Source organism: Electrophorus electricus, chromosome 11, assembly GCF_013358815.1.
Source record: "Electrophorus electricus isolate fEleEle1 chromosome 11, fEleEle1.pri, whole genome shotgun sequence".
NCBI lineage: Eukaryota > Metazoa > Chordata > Actinopteri > Gymnotiformes > Gymnotidae > Electrophorus > Electrophorus electricus.
The window spans coordinates 19,244,260-19,259,879 of record NC_049545.1 but is presented as its reverse complement, the minus strand read 5'-3'; the positions used below and the strand labels follow the sequence as shown (position 1 = coordinate 19,259,879).

The 15,620-nt window shown below is 42.8% G+C and overlaps 1 protein-coding gene across 2 annotated transcripts in view; it reads left to right on the top strand.

Moving 5' to 3' along the window:
- The window catches only part of kcnh5b (potassium voltage-gated channel, subfamily H (eag-related), member 5b), a 36,805-nt gene that overhangs the window by 14,799 nt on the left and 6,386 nt on the right, over nucleotides 1–15,620 (top strand). For both annotated transcript variants that reach the window (XR_004776700.1, XM_027007101.2), the window contains exons 8-10: nucleotides 2,355–2,554; nucleotides 3,792–4,044; nucleotides 12,569–12,765. Coding sequence is in view for 1 of the 2 variants with exons in the window: in XM_027007101.2 (XP_026862902.2) it covers nucleotides 2,355–2,554; nucleotides 3,792–4,044; nucleotides 12,569–12,765 (650 nt within the window). In the remaining variant the exon portion in view is untranslated. The remainder of the gene's footprint in view (nucleotides 1–2,354; nucleotides 2,555–3,791; nucleotides 4,045–12,568; nucleotides 12,766–15,620) is intronic.

Here is a 15,620-nt window from a genome sequence, read left to right as displayed (position 1 = left end):
TCTGTTATCTCTGCTGATCAGTGGAGATGGACTTACTGCATCATATGGATGATGCAGCTATAAGGTGCAATGAGGTAAAAATGGCTCAGCCCGCAGTTTCTGCATCATTAGTGGAAATCTGCACACGCGTGGCTAATCCTCCACCTGTCTGCGAGCCATCGCTGGTTCTCCATGCACACACTGACGCAAGGGGCGGCAGGTAGATGACGGCTGCAGTAGCATTTCCTCCATCACGACACAGAGGGCTCGATGATGGCCCAGCTGGACGCGGTTTTGAAGCTCCGTTAAGCAACACCATTTACAGTGTCGTCGTCTGACATCCCCTTGCAAGCTGTTTATTGTGTTTGCCAAGATAAGTCACTCTCAGTTCCCTTCTTCCTCATTCTCTCTCTCAATCCCCCCCCCCCCTCTCTCTCTCTCTCTCTTTTTCACTCACTCTGGCTCTGCTAGCTTGGTCCTTTTAGACCTCATTATATGCTGTTTATACATATCCCCCCCCGAGAGTGAGACGGTGACTTCATTATAGCCTCTCCACCCCCTCCACCTTCAGCTGCAGGTGCTGTCACACACACAGCGCCCTCAGCCCACTGTTGACTCCTCCTCGCTAACCTTACGTTAATGTTTGTGCAACACTGCCATAATGTTTCCCCCCACATCCGCCTCACGTTTGTCTGCACTGACACGATTATCAACTCAGCACAGCACAGATGCTGCTCACATTAATTATGTCCAAGAACAGTCTGCCTGCTGCTTATGGTTAGAATGTGTAGAAGCCTGTCATAGTGATAAAATGACGATTCCAACTGCTTAGCCAATGAGTGTCTGTTAAAAACCTGATACATTTCATTTGCTTCGGCTCAATTAATGACCTCAAACGTCATTCATCAGCAGTCATAAAACATACATAACAGTGACCTGCTGCTTGCATAAAAGTTAGAAAAGTATAAAGCTTAGAGCTAGCTGGTTTCTTATCTGCCTTTTTTGTCTTCTCTATTAGTCAGCATTGTACCTGTCAGATCCATCAGGATAGCCTATAGGTAAAAAATTACCATTTGGCCTACATTGACATTTGAATGTACTAAATTCACTATTCACATGTGAACAGGTTGCTGTTGTCCTTTAATAGACGTAGCTGCATCAAAAACCGGGAACCTGCCGAATGCTTCATAAAACGATACATAAAAAAATATTTTATGTTTCAAACTGATTTCATTTTAAGTAGATATTGTAGGCTAACTTGAATAACATCCAGATCTAACGATTCTTATAACAATTCTCAGCTTTTCAGTTCATTAGAAAAGAAGACTTTCCCTAAACCACTGAAAGTATCCTAAACTACTAACAGCTTCTAGCCGTAAAAATGGAATCCGATGCTTAACTTCACTTCCCTTCACTCCGAGAGTAAGGGAGCGACAGAGGACCTTTCCTTGCGTAGCTGACTGGCCCTTAGCTAGTTAGCGAGGTCATTTTTTTTATGGTTCGTTGTCTTTTTCACACTGTCTCACTCTGTTTCCCTCTATCCCTCCCCCCCCACCCACACTCTCCATCTCTCGCTCTCTGTCTCTCTCCAAATGGTGCATTACTGCTGACTCAGTCTGATGGCAGGCTGTGATCTAAATCACTCTTGCTATTTCTTTCCGCTCCTTTCTTTCCCCGTCTTGCGTTCTGACCCCACCCCTCCATTTTCCACCTCTTCGTCCTCCTGTTATTGGTTGTCACAAGTGGCACTGCACAGTTTCTAGAACTATTTTGGGTGGGGTTGCTATGGAGAAGACTGCGTGGTACTGTAGTAACGCATTTGAGAAGGCAGCGGAGAGGAAGTTTACATAGTCACATGTTCCTTCAGATCAGATTAATTAAGATGTTCTCTGCAAGGCACATTTGACCACTTTTCCCTTTTTAAAGACTTTACTTCAACATTTGACCCCTCTTAAAGACTTGACCTTAACATGTAACGCTAAGTGTCTCTGGTGTTTTTTGGCAGAAGCTTGATTGTACCATATTTGGATTTTGGTGAGGGGTCATCCACTGTTTGATTTAAATACCAAAGACCCAACTTTACTGGTTTAAATATCCAGTACCCAACCTTACTGGTTTAAATACCAAATACCCAACTGTACTTTTTTAAATACCAAAGACCCAGACTTACTGGTTTAAATACCAAAGACCAAAACTTACTGCCTCATGTCTGCTTTGTTCCTTGTAGTTTCCACTTTCTATCTATTTTTAAGGACTGTTGTCTCTCCTTGTCTCTGTGACTCTCATGGCCCACATCTGTCCTATACTCTTGTCTCTTGTGTATCATCCTGAATTTCCCTCTGGGGATTAACGGTCCATCTCTTCATCTTCTCCAGCTCTCCTCTACGCAACCATCTTTGGTAACGTCACCACCATCTTCCAGCAGATGTACGCCAACACCAACCGCTACCACGAAATGTTGAACAACGTCAGGGACTTCCTGAAGCTCTACCAGGTGCCAAAGGGCCTGAGCGAGAGAGTGATGGACTACATCGTGTCCACCTGGTCTATGACCAAGGGCATTGATACCGAGAAGGTGAGACCAGGACTGGCACAGAGAGGCCCGGGTACTCTCCCAGCTTCAGGTTTAGCACTGGGAGTCAGACGTGTGATAATACAGCTTGAGCTTCAATTGTTGAAAATATGATTTATGTCAACATAGACCTTTGGTGTGTTGGAATGAAATGGTTTACCAGGACATTTCACAACAGAGACACTCACAGCTCACAAGCCAGCATCACAATGAACACAAAGGAAAGTGCTTGCTGAGAAAAAAGTAATCACAAAGTTGGTTTGTGAGTTATGATCCCCAGGTAAAATGCCAAAAGTCACTGATTTAAAAGCAGGATGTGCTTTAGGTTTTGTGCTGAACTTTATTTAATGATTTATTTACTTTTTATTTACTTACTGTATTTCATTCTGGTCTTTGCATGTGTATCCAAAGCAGGTTTCTCCCCATATTGAACACTCTGTACCACATCTGCAAAATTTCCTTCATTCTCCTTGGACATGCCATGAGATAAAAGCCATGAAAAGACTACCCACAAGTGAAATGTCAGCTGCTTTCCCAGGCTTTTATGGTGATTGCTTTTCTCTGTAAAAATATTTTGGATTACAGGAGCAGTGAGTGCCTCACTGATGCAATGTGTTAATTAAGTGTTGTGTTCAGCAGGGAATAGCTTCTTGCAGTGTATTCTGAAGGGAGAGCCTTGTTTATGGAGCTTGGCAGTCATCACCACAAAATGTGCTGCTTGTAGTTTGGAGGACATGCGAATGTTCTGAAATTGGGTGGTTTTGTCTGGCTGTACCTGTAACGCGTAGCAGATTAAAAAAAGAATGACTAATGTTCTCAGTTCTACATTCACTGTTCCTGCGGCTCTACTGCACTTTTATCATGTACTTTATCATCTTAATTCAATGGCACTTTATTATCTTAATTCAATGGTTTATTTCATTTTATTTAATATTTCATTTATTCTCTTCAAATCTATTGTTGTAATAATGTTTTAATTAAGTCTTTACATCCTTATGAGCTTAATTTAATGTCATCTTTGCGATTTCTCATTTATAAAGCACTTTGAGTGACTTCAGTGTAAATATGGTGCAATGTAAATAAACGTGCCTTGTCTCAGTGATGGTAAACTAATAGGCAAAGTTCCAGACCTCTTACAGACCATGTGTCTCCTGCCATTCAGCTTGCAAGACAAGTCATTTCGCTCTAATTAGTTTTCGTAGGATTCATACAGGCTGGCATTTTGTCCTCCTGTGCACAGGTGCTATCCATCTGCCCGAAAGACATGAGGGCAGACATCTGCGTGCATCTGAACCGGAAGGTATTCAACGAGCACCCGGCCTTCCGGCTGGCCAGTGATGGCTGCCTGCGCTCCCTGGCAGTGGAGTTTCAGACCATCCACTGTGCCCCTGGCGACCTCATCTTCCACGCTGGGGAGAGCGTGGACACGCTCTGCTTCGTGGTGTCCGGCTCACTTGAGGTCATCCAGGACGATGAGGTCATTGCCATACTAGGTGAGTCAGGGGCCGGGAGAGAGAGAGCGCACTCTGACCAAAAAAGAGACTGGCAAAGACGATGCTCAGGCTGAAAGTTCTGATTTTTCTGGTTTAATGGCTCCTGCCATTTTTTTTAGCATTCATTTGATTACTCTCCCTCTGCTAAAGACCCCCTTCCCTCCCAGTTCGGAGCCTTCACCATAATCTATACTGCGGGTTGTCATGACAATGGAGTCCCAACGAGCGTTAATCACTTCTCGCAGTAGGCTCGGGGCCTCGGCAGTGCCCGGGAGCCAGGCGAGGCAGGTGGGGTGGCCTCCCCTGTGGAGTGTGACAGAGAGCAGCAGAGCAACTCCATTGGGAACCTCGCAGCAGGTGCTTGGAATGAAGAAAAAAATCCCTGAATGTTTGTCACAGGCCTCCCAAGGCCCTGTCTCCCTCTCATTACAGCCCAGCCAAAATGGAGCCTCTACTGCTTACTTCAGGGCAGCTTTTCATCTTTTGACAATTGACTATAACTGTTACTGCTGATTGACTACAGTCGTTACTGATGATTGGCTACAATTGTTGCTGATGATTTGGCCAGAGCCGTTACTGATAATTGGCTACAGTCATTACTGACAATTGGGTACAGTTGTTCCTGATAATTGGCTACAGCCGTTGCTGGTGATTGGCTACAGCCGTTGCTGACGGACCTGTGGAGACCCGTAGTTGAGAGACTGGGGTGCTGTTTTTGGACTGAGCAGCTAACTGTTATGGTGGTTAACTTATGGCTAAGTTTTACTACAGACTATGGAGTGTTAAGAATCTCCATTATTATTCCACAGTCTTTTGCTAGTGCCATTCAGCTGATAATATCAGTCAGGTTTAGCCTGATGTAGCGTAACAAACCTTTTCTGCTAATGGGTTGCTTCCATTCAGGTAGAGTTTGAGTGCTCTGTTCTGGTATGTTGTTCACATGGATTTAACACTCATTTGAGCCATTCCCCATTCTCACTGGGAGGCTCAAAAGCTCCACTGTGGTAATAATCCTCTTATTAGACTTTATGTAGGTTACTGATTTAGAATGGAGTATACACTAGATGAATAGTTCAAAATGTCTTTGCTTTTACCCCTTTGCATTTAGTTTAAGGTTATTTGGGGAGTTTTGTCAAATCCTGCAACAGTTGCTATGAAAGTTCACTTGAATCCATAAGGACCCTTGTTTGCACAGGACACAAGGTCCAAAATGGCTGTGTTAACAGATGCTTTCTGAGATGGGAGAGGAAGGTCACACTTCTCCAGAGCTGATCCTTACTTCCAATATTGGAAATAGCCCACAGTAGGCTCTCGTACAATACTCAAGCTGATTCTGTAATACAAGCTTGTCAATAACAATACACTTCATAGGACATCTTCATAGCATAGCCCAGGTAGGCTTACTTCTTATGGCTAAATCGAGAACTATATGAGTGGTTTGAGTGTTTCCTGTTTCCAATTAGTCTGGTCTTAATTAATTTTAGTTACTTAAAAAAAAATCTTTAACCCCCAGAGTATTGTTAAGTCAGCATCTACTTTCCACAGAAAAATGCCTGTTAATATATCAGACACAAGGCACTTTGCAGTAATTTACTTCTACATTTACGGAATTTAGCATCAAGGTTTTAAATCTGATGTGGGCAGCTACTGGAAGCCAAGTACAAGTTGGCTTCTGGACAAGTTATAGAGGTCTGATGGCTCTTATTGGAAGACCAGCAAGTAGCTAGTTGCAGTAGTCTGGTTTTGTGATTACAAGAGACTGCACAAGTACCAGGGCAGCTTCTTGTGAGAGAACGGGCCGAATGTTACAAAGGAGAATTCTACAAGACCGAGTTAGATTTGAAACATGAGTTGAGAATTACAACTGGTTGTCCAAAATTATGCCCAGGCTATGGGCAGCTTCAGATGGTGACACCAGGGAGTTCTCTGTGAGATCATGGTAAGGGCAGGTAGTTCCTGGGATGTACACAAGCTCGGTTTCACTGGGGTTGAGCTTCAAGTGGTGGTCTGTCATCCATGATGGAATGTCAGTCGAGCATGTTGAGATACGTCTGGAGACCTGTGTGTTGGAGGGTGGGGAAAAAAAAGAAAAAATTGGGTTTCATCAGCAAAGCAGTGGTATAAAAAGCCATGAGATTATATTACATCACCAAGAGAAGGAGTATACAAAGAAAAGAGAAGAGGACCTAATACTGAGCCCTGGGGGACACCGGTGGAGAGTCTACATGGATTGGATGTGGATCCTCTCCATGTTACCTGATAGGACCATCCCTCCAGATAGGACTGAAACCATGCAGAGCCAATCACACCAAGGCTGGAGAGAACAGAGAGGAGAATGTTTTGGTTTACTGCGTCAAAGTCTGCTGAAAGGTCCAGAAGAATCAAGACAGATGACAGTTTGGCAGCTTTAGCAGCATGAAGTTTCTCTGTCACTGCTATGAGGGTTGTTTCTGTTGAATGTGCCAGTTTGTAGCCAGACTGATTGGGATCATGCAGCTGGTTCTGTGTCAGGAAAAACATAATTGATTGTAAACTGCTTGTTCAAAGGTTTTTGAGAGGAAAGAGAGAAGTGATACTGCTCTGTAATTGGTTATGTTGGAGCTGTCGAGCGTAGCCTTCTTGAGGATTGGTACCACCCTGGTGGTTCTGAACGCAGTTGGTACATGTACAGAGGATAAGGACTTGTTGATGATGACAGAGATGAAAGGAAGCAGATCTCTTGAGATAATCTGGAACATAGTGGAAGGAATGGGATCCAGCAGACATGTAGTCAGATTGCTGGAAGTCAGGAGTTAATGAATTTTGTCTGAGGACAGAGGAGGAAAGAAGCCAGAGAGTTGGATGTAGGGGAATGAACACTGGTTGAAAGAGTGGGAAGACAGGAAAAGGACTGGCAGATTGCTTGCTGCAACCTTGTCCTCAAAGATGGTGATCAAATCCTCAGGAGTAAGAATACTGAAGAGCTTACGTGGATCTGATGCTGATTATTTAAATTTTCCTCTGAAGTAGGATGAGTTTGCAGATGTTACTTCCAGTGAGAACTTGGAAAAAGAAGAGACTAGTATGAGCTGAGGTCTGATTTGTAGGTGAGTTTTCCTCCACCACCTCTCTGCAGTCTTTAGTTCTCTCCTGTGGCAGCGGACTGTCTGTTAGCCAGGGGGCAGGTGGTGAGGACTTAGCAAATCTAGAGTGGAGAGGGCACAGAAGATTCAGTGATGAGGAGAGTGTAGAAAGTATTTGCAATTGTATCCAGAGAGAGAAGAATGAGAGTCAGGGTGAGGAAGGGGAGACAAAATACTAGAAGTAAGTGAAGGGGTAGTGGTGGAGTGCAGATTGCAAGGAGGAGGCACGTGTTGGGGAAGTATGGATGGAAAGAGTAGGGAAGGAGAGAGAGAAGGAAGAAAGCGATGGTCTGAGAGTGGAGGGGGGTGACTTGGATGTCCGATGTTGTGGTGGTCCGGGTGAAAATCAGATCCAGAACATTGCCCGCTCTGTGAATTGAGGATGAGGTCAAACGATGTCAACAGCAGAGGGATGCAGGAGGAATGTAGCTTGTCTGATGGAAGGTTGAAGTCACCAAGGGGAATGAGTGGGTTCTTCTAGTGAATCCACCCCTAATGCGCAATGTCATTAGCAAATGAGGGGTGCAATGCTTGATTAATATTATAGTTCATTTGAAAAAGTGTCTTGTGTGCTCACTGTAGCAGCTAATATGAATTTAATTGGTCTTGCATGCTCAGCAATTTAATGACAAATTTGTTAATTGGAACAAGTTATTAATGAGGTGGAATACAGTGAGATGGAGCAGAGTTCTGCTAAGCTCTGTTTCAGTTCGCACATAATGGATTTGAATAGAGGTGTGCCCACATTAAGAAGAGCACCTTTAGCATCTCTGTCTGTAGTGTGACATGTAGTTTAATCAACAGCCAGCTCCAGCTCTTTATCGCTTGTATACTTGGAATTTGTGATTATGGTTTTAGGATCGTTTTCTGTCTTTCATCAAGAAGGACAAAATCAAATAAACAAGAGTAGTAAGAGGAGTGTAGATTTATACATATATGGTCTTTATAAATAAACGAGGAGTAAGAGGAGTGTAGATTTATACATATATGGTCTTTATAAATAAACGAGGAGTAAGAGGAGTGTAGATTTATACATATATGGTCTTTATAAATAAACGAGGAGTAAGAGGAGTGTAGATTTATACATATATGGTCTTTATAAATAAACGAGGAGTAAGAGGAGTGTAGATTTATACATATATGGTCTTTATAAATAAACGAGGAGTAAGAGGAGTGTAGATTTATACATATATGGTCTTTATAAATAAACGAGGAGTAAGAGGAGTGTAGATTTATACATATATGGTCTTTATAAATAAACGAGGAGTAAGAGGAGTGTAGATTTATACTTGTATGGTCTTTATAAATAAACAAGAGTAGTAAGAGGAGTGTAGATTTATACTTGTATGGTCTTTACAAATAAACAAGAGTAGTAAGAGGAGTTGTAAGATGGGAGATGAGCTAGGATGCAGAGGCGAGCCATCATTCAAACCAAAACATTTTAACACGTAAACAAAAATGAAAGTAAACATGAAGCACAACTCAGGTTTACAATGAGACAAAACGTGACAAGCGAATAACGCACTCTAAACACAATAAAGAAGCTTAACATGGCAGCACACACTGGGTTAAACAGCGACAGGGAATGACTAACACACAAGAACTTAAATACACATGTTAACGTGAATCTAACAAAGAACAGGTGAAACATGTAACCAACTAACTAGGGAGTGGTGTGGCTATGAACACACACACACACACACACACACACACACACACACACACACACACTAACAAAACATCACGTGGACATGGCGAGGAGTCTAGGAGGAGTGGGCTGTGCTGTGACAGGAGTGTATATTGATAGCTATATGGTCTTTATAAATCAGGTTCAAAAAGGCTTCAGCGGGGACAAAAGTTCCAGAATGTTCTTGAAGATCCAGAATCAAACAACTGAAGACATGAGTAAAAAGCCTGTGGTATTTTCTGGAAATAAATAAATCTGTGTAGCTCAGAGAAATGGCTGATGGTCAATTTGATGTGACTTACACAACTAGCGAATTGCAAAACTATTCTCATTTATCCTGATTTGCAGTCGGCCCCAGTAAGTGTCTGTTGTCCTTGGACACTCTTCTAAGTTTTGCTTCTTTTTGCTTTTTTGGTTTGTTTTTTTTAGTATCGCTAACACGTAAGAGAAGTTTATATTTACCAATAACCATTACCGTAAATACAGTCTGCACACTCTTGCCTCAAACGACATTACTAAGGTTAATTTATGTTTGTACATCATTACAAAATTTACATATTTGGTAAAAGAACAGGATGGTTTGTGTTTAGTTGAACTACAATATCTTTACCATTTCATTAATGCCACTTTTTTTGTTTTCCACTTTAAACTGAGAGCTAAACATGTGCTTACTCTGAGTCATACCAGTTTATGTGCTGCTCTCCAGGACAGCTGCCCCAGTAATGTCACAGCATTTGGCTCTGCTGTGTATTTTTGCACTGCACAGTTGCTGCAAATTAGACGGCTACGTAGTCCTGCCGAGAACATCCCTTTCCTCCTCGGCCCAGAGATGCTCTATAAGCTTAAGATGTAGGGACTTGCCTGTTAAAGCATTAAAGCAATAGCAACATCTGGCTGTTTTATTACTGAAGCCATTTGGTAGCAATTTGTGCTTTGTGTCATGGTGCTTTATCATGCTGTAAATGGTGGAGCTTGGTTAAACTGTAGCCGTGAAAGGATAAAGTTTGCCAGCACTGATGTTCATATATGTCTTGTCACTCAGACTTTCTTCAGTGGGTATCACAGGCCCTAATATGTGCCAAAAAATCACTCTCAGCCCCATCACTCTGCTGCCGCTGACCTGGACTATTGACATAAACAATAACAGCATCTATCAGCATGCTATAAAATTAACTTGGATTTGTACAACCAGAACATTTTTTTCACACAGTTCAGCAGTCCACTTTTGATGTTTGGGTTCCCACTAGGGATGCAATTTTTCTTATTCTTCATTGACGGCGTCAAGCATGTTCCTCTGCTGTTGTATCCCATCTGATAAGTGGGGGGTTCTGAGATGACAGTCTGCATATATAATTACTGAATTCTGATAGGTTTGCCTGGTTGTGAATTCTCATCTTTCTCCTTTGACCCCTCAGATGCTCAAGCTGTATTTATCCACAAGATCACTAATCAATTGTTTCTGTTCAACCAAGGCCCTGAAACCACTGTGTGTGATGTACTCTGGATAATAGCTTTTTGGCAGATGCTAGAACCAGCATGCTGACTGTATAAACATGATCAGTGCAATAGTAACTTCGGCCAAACCATCCCTTTAAAAACCAACATTAAGAAGGAATTAGAATACATGATTTGATGAATGTTCAGATCCAGTCAAAACAAACAAACAAGATGGAGCTGCCAGCCTTTTAGCATATGACAGCACGTGATATCACACACCCAGTGATGATCATGAATTTCCGACCCCCAGCAATGTTTTAGGTTCATCCAAAAGGCAAATTAACAAAGGACATTTTCCTTCTCCCAATTTCACTTGTGGAAAACTAAATGAGAAGTGGAGATCAGCGCAGATGTCACCTATGCCCTTGCGCTGTGCATATATTAACCAAGCGGAGGTAGAGACAGGAGGGTTGCTTAGGCCCACTAGCCAGGTGTAGATTCATGGCTACCAGATGCATGTAAGAGCAGAGGGAGGAAGATTGTATCTTTATGTTCACTACATTAAATGTTTAGCAGAGTGAAGGTTTTTAAACTGTTCTCTCTCCTGCTCTGCTTATCTCACCATCATCCACTCCTTCTTACATGGTTTGTGACTGGTTATCTGTTAATGACAATTAATGAGCAAGTCCAAGATCAATAGTGTTTATGCAGTCAGAGGTTGAAGAGCCAGAAGGCTACAAAGCAAAACCAGACAATGTTAAACTGAAATGACCAAAGAAAAAACAAAATGAAACAAGCAAAACACTGAACACACAACAGAACAGATCATTGGCATACGAACCACAAGGAGCAGTTATAATAACAGACAAGAAGGACACAAAAACATGGAGTTTAAATACACAGTAGATAATGAACAGAAACAAGACTTGGACGGAAATCTCATTGCACAAGATGAGGGTGGTGACAGGAATCAGAATCAAACAGACCGACTTGGCAAACAACACTAACGAGATCAAAAGAAAACAGAAATAAAAGCACATGGCACTCGGTGACACCAGAAGGAGGAACTGTGACATCATCATTGTTCTGATATGAAAAAACGCCAAGTCTTTGATTCATGTGTCTTGCTTTGTAACACACAGTTGCTATGGTGAAAAATGAGAATATTTGATTTGGCTGTTAATTCCCTTGGAGACGCATTCATTTTCTCATTTTTCCACCCCGTATCAAATAAGTGCATTCCCACTGGATATATGTGAGGGTCCCATTAGTGTTGTATGAGGTTGCAGAAATAACAATGACATTAACAATGCTAGAGCCATCCTGAGATCCCCAATGCTCTGGCTCACCTGGAAAGGCTTTCCTACAAATGTAGCCATTTCCTGTTGGAGCATTTCCATGGCAGCCAATTCCTCTGAGATGAGAGTGTCCTCTTTTCGAAAAGTGGTTTGTGCCTTTGAAGGTCAAACCACTTATCAAACACAAGTCAAGTATGATAATTCTGTAATAACTTTACTGTGGTAATAATTATAATTGACACCACACATAGCTGAGAATGTCTCCTGAACTACCAGTACTATCGCAGCAGTCAAGAAGACCCTCAGTGACTCTGTCTCCTGACGATCTTTAGAAAGATCAGCCCAGCTGAAAAACTGCTTCTGTACTTCTACTGCTGTTCCATCGAGAGTGTGCCAAGCACACTGCATCTCCATGTGGTTTGCAAGCTGCCGAGAGTGCATGAGAGGGTCATTTCCACCACCCCAAAATTGATCAGGTACCCACGCCCCTCCCGTGAGGACATTTATAGCTCTAGCTGCCTTGGCCGAACCATCAGCCTCCTTAAACGCTCATCCTACACAGTATTTACCCCAGAGACACTATTGTACTGAACTCTGCCCAACCTTGAACATTGTGTTTGTATACTTGACTGCTCTTTGTAATACTGTAATGTGGAATATTCTCAAGAAACGCTACTCTGGTGTGCAGTATTATACATTTGATTATATTTTATGTTTTATTATATTTTATTTATTGGTTTCAGTATTCTGATCTAATTTTCTTTCTTTCTTCTCCTGCATCGCCACAGACAACTATCTAATTTTGCTGGACTTTGGGCAATGACAATAAAGGCATTCAATAAATAAGTGATGGTCTCATTCTTTTTTTCCTGACTTTACCTTTGTGATGTGCGATGTACTGTAGTCTCTCTCTCTTTCTCTCTCAGTCAAATGAATGCGTAATTTATTGGCTATTCTCTCTCTGTGCATTGCTGTCCTAGGGAAAGGAGATGTGTTTGGTGATGTGTTCTGGAAGGAATCGACACTAGCCCATGCCTGTGCTAACGTCAGAGCGCTAACCTACTGTGATCTTCACATTATTCGACGAGAGGCTCTTCTGAAAGTGCTGGATTTCTACACGGCATTCGCCAATTCCTTCTCCCGCAATCTCATCCTCACATGCAACCTGCGTAAACGGGTAAATTGCACACACTTTTCTTCAGGTTATTCTTTCGTTATTCTGACACTGTGGTTCAGCTAATTGCTACCACACTCTCCTTAGGCCTGACCAGACGTTAGACTCTCTTTTTCTGTTACTCTCTTTCCACTATGCTTTGCTACTGAGCTACAACAAGGTAGACATTTTACACTCGTTTTCTTCCTCCCAGAACCCCACTGAAGACTTTGAGAGTCAAAACCTCCCATGTGTGCCATGACAGTTCTGTGGGTTTTCAGTCTTTTTAGAGCTTTCAGAATTAAGATTAGCCCCCAGGGCAGGGATCTGTTTGGGTCTTGGGCCTCAGTGCACTAATCCCATTGGCCACAGGGAGGAGTACAAAGGGGTATCACACCTGGCAAGAGGATTATGGGTAGAATGTGGATCAGTAATGAGAGAGGGTGGAAAGGCTGGTCCTCCAAACCCAGGGAGTCGGTGGAAAGCTCAGGTTGGGCCTCATCCTCAGTTACGTAGCTCCTCATACTCATTTGTCCTCCTTGGTTATGTTCCGTTTAACTTTGACAGTTTGTCTGTTACTGCTAAACTGTCTGTCAGTTCCTCATTGCTCAACTGTCCTCTTATCTGTCTGTTCCTAGTCCTAATACCATCTCTCCATCTTTGTGTTTTTCCTCATGGCTTCCCTCCCTTTCCTGGCCTCTGTCATCTATTATCCATCCATTCAGCTTACTGGTTTTCTTACTTTTGTTCTGAATTTGTGTGTGTACACGCACACACACAAGCACACACACAGATGAACTGTGTGTCATTGTGTGTTGGTTTTCAAGCTGATGATGACCTTTTAGAAACGTGTTGAAAATGGAAGCTGCTGAGTGTGCTAGTCTTGGTGCATGGCTTAAGAAGACATTTAATTTATATATGTTCCAGCTGGGCACTGGGGGATGGCATACACATGTGCCCAGTAGATTAAGTGAATTCTCTATGATTTTCCTCGTTCCTAGTGTGAGTGAGGAAAATTCTTTCCCATCATTCCCCCCGCTTTCTTTCTTCAGACGAGAAACCGAACCGTCATCAGACGTCCGACCTTTTCCAGGAGCTCAGCAGGCGCTCTCGCGGTAGATTTAAACGTGATGTTAAGATTAAGTACTGCTGTAGAAAACTAGTTTAGCTTGCTTAGAATTGTTCTTTGATGTGAAGACATTGGCTCCTGCAGGTATTTGCGTGATGCTTTATACGGCCAGGTGCCTATGTGAGGGTGATGACAGGAAGGCCTACCAAACATGCCACCTAGCCACCAGTTAGGGGTGAGAGAGTAAGAAATCAGAGGAAGAGTGAGACAGGGAGAGCGTGTGAGACAGGGAGCGAGAGAGAGACAGAGGCTGCCCTGCATCTTCTAATAAAGCGAGAAAACAGGAGTATAGAGAAACAGCAGAAAGGAGGACGGAAGGTGACCTGTGAAGTTGAGGAAGGAAGAGAAAAAAAAATATATGAGTGAAAGACAAAAAAGGGACAGAATGGATGGTGTAAGTGGATACAAAACTGGAGGGTGTGTACAGGAGAAGCTGTTGAATGGAGACGGTCTGTGTCACATTCACACAGATGCCATGGTACACCTGCTCGCACGGGGGGTGGGGTGTGTATATTCCTCTCGCTCCGTGCACTCTTTCACCCGTCATGACACTCTGCCTGCCACCGGAGACTGCAGATACGATCAGTGTTTGGACATTTTCACGGCACACATTGTATGTGGTGTGTAAGTGAATAATTTAGAACCCCAACACCAATCCAATCTCTCAATCTCCACATCTGACTTTCTAGTCTGGGAAGCCGTGAAGGGTGAAATACAGTGAAACACTTGTGCAAACACACATACTACTTATTTGTGGATGTATACACACTTGCACATGGATGTGCGAGCGCATGTGTAATGCCGTGCCAACGTATGGCCGTATCTAGGCAACACTCCAATTCCCAAGAGCCCTCACCCACTCCGACAGCCACCATGTCACAATTGTTACATTCGTATTTGCAAGCAGTGTGTGTTTCGGCCTTCCGTACCACACGCTAACCCTGCCAGCAAGCTTGGGTGTCATCGATACTTACTAAAGTTCGAGCTTCACAATACAGTTGTCGCCTACACCCACTGAGAGGGCAGAAAAAGGGAATCCTAAAACACCAGAAAGTTTTCCTTGATAAGTGTATGAACAGAACATGTTTCACCCAAATGCTTAAATGAGGCCAGTGCAATTTCATCATATGAACCAAAAACACTAAACTCAAATGCCTGTTTACGCCAATGTGACTTAAAACCAGATTTATAGAAGAAGAGCGTTTGATCTCAAGTCAGGCAGCTTGTTCCAGAGACGCTAGGCATTCACTCAAGGGTCTGACTCCCCCCACTGAGTTTCATTTAGTCCTGAGCACCTGAACCCAGGAGGCACTGCTGGCTTGAAGCCCACAGGTGGCACGTAAGGATGTACGAGGTGCTCGAGGTACAGCGGAGCTTTACCATGACGACTATTAAGTCAATGGAAAAAACTATAAATTGGATTGCTGACCAAGAAAGAGCCACCGATGATGGATCAAGGGTAGAAGTGATGATAGAAGGGTGATGTGCTCTTGTTTTAACACCAATATCAACATCTTAGTAGCCCAGCAACTTTAAATATATGCATATGTCATATCTTAGATACTGGAGAGCAGAAACTTAATATGACAGAGAGACGGATTGCCTGGCTGTAAACACTGCCCCATTATTGTTTAACCTTTATACCTGTTATAGAGTTCCAGGAAGCTACATTTCGGCTATATTACTACTGAATGGCAGAAAATTAGATTTCATGTATGCTCATTTATCCTCAAGAACATTTTTTAGGCCA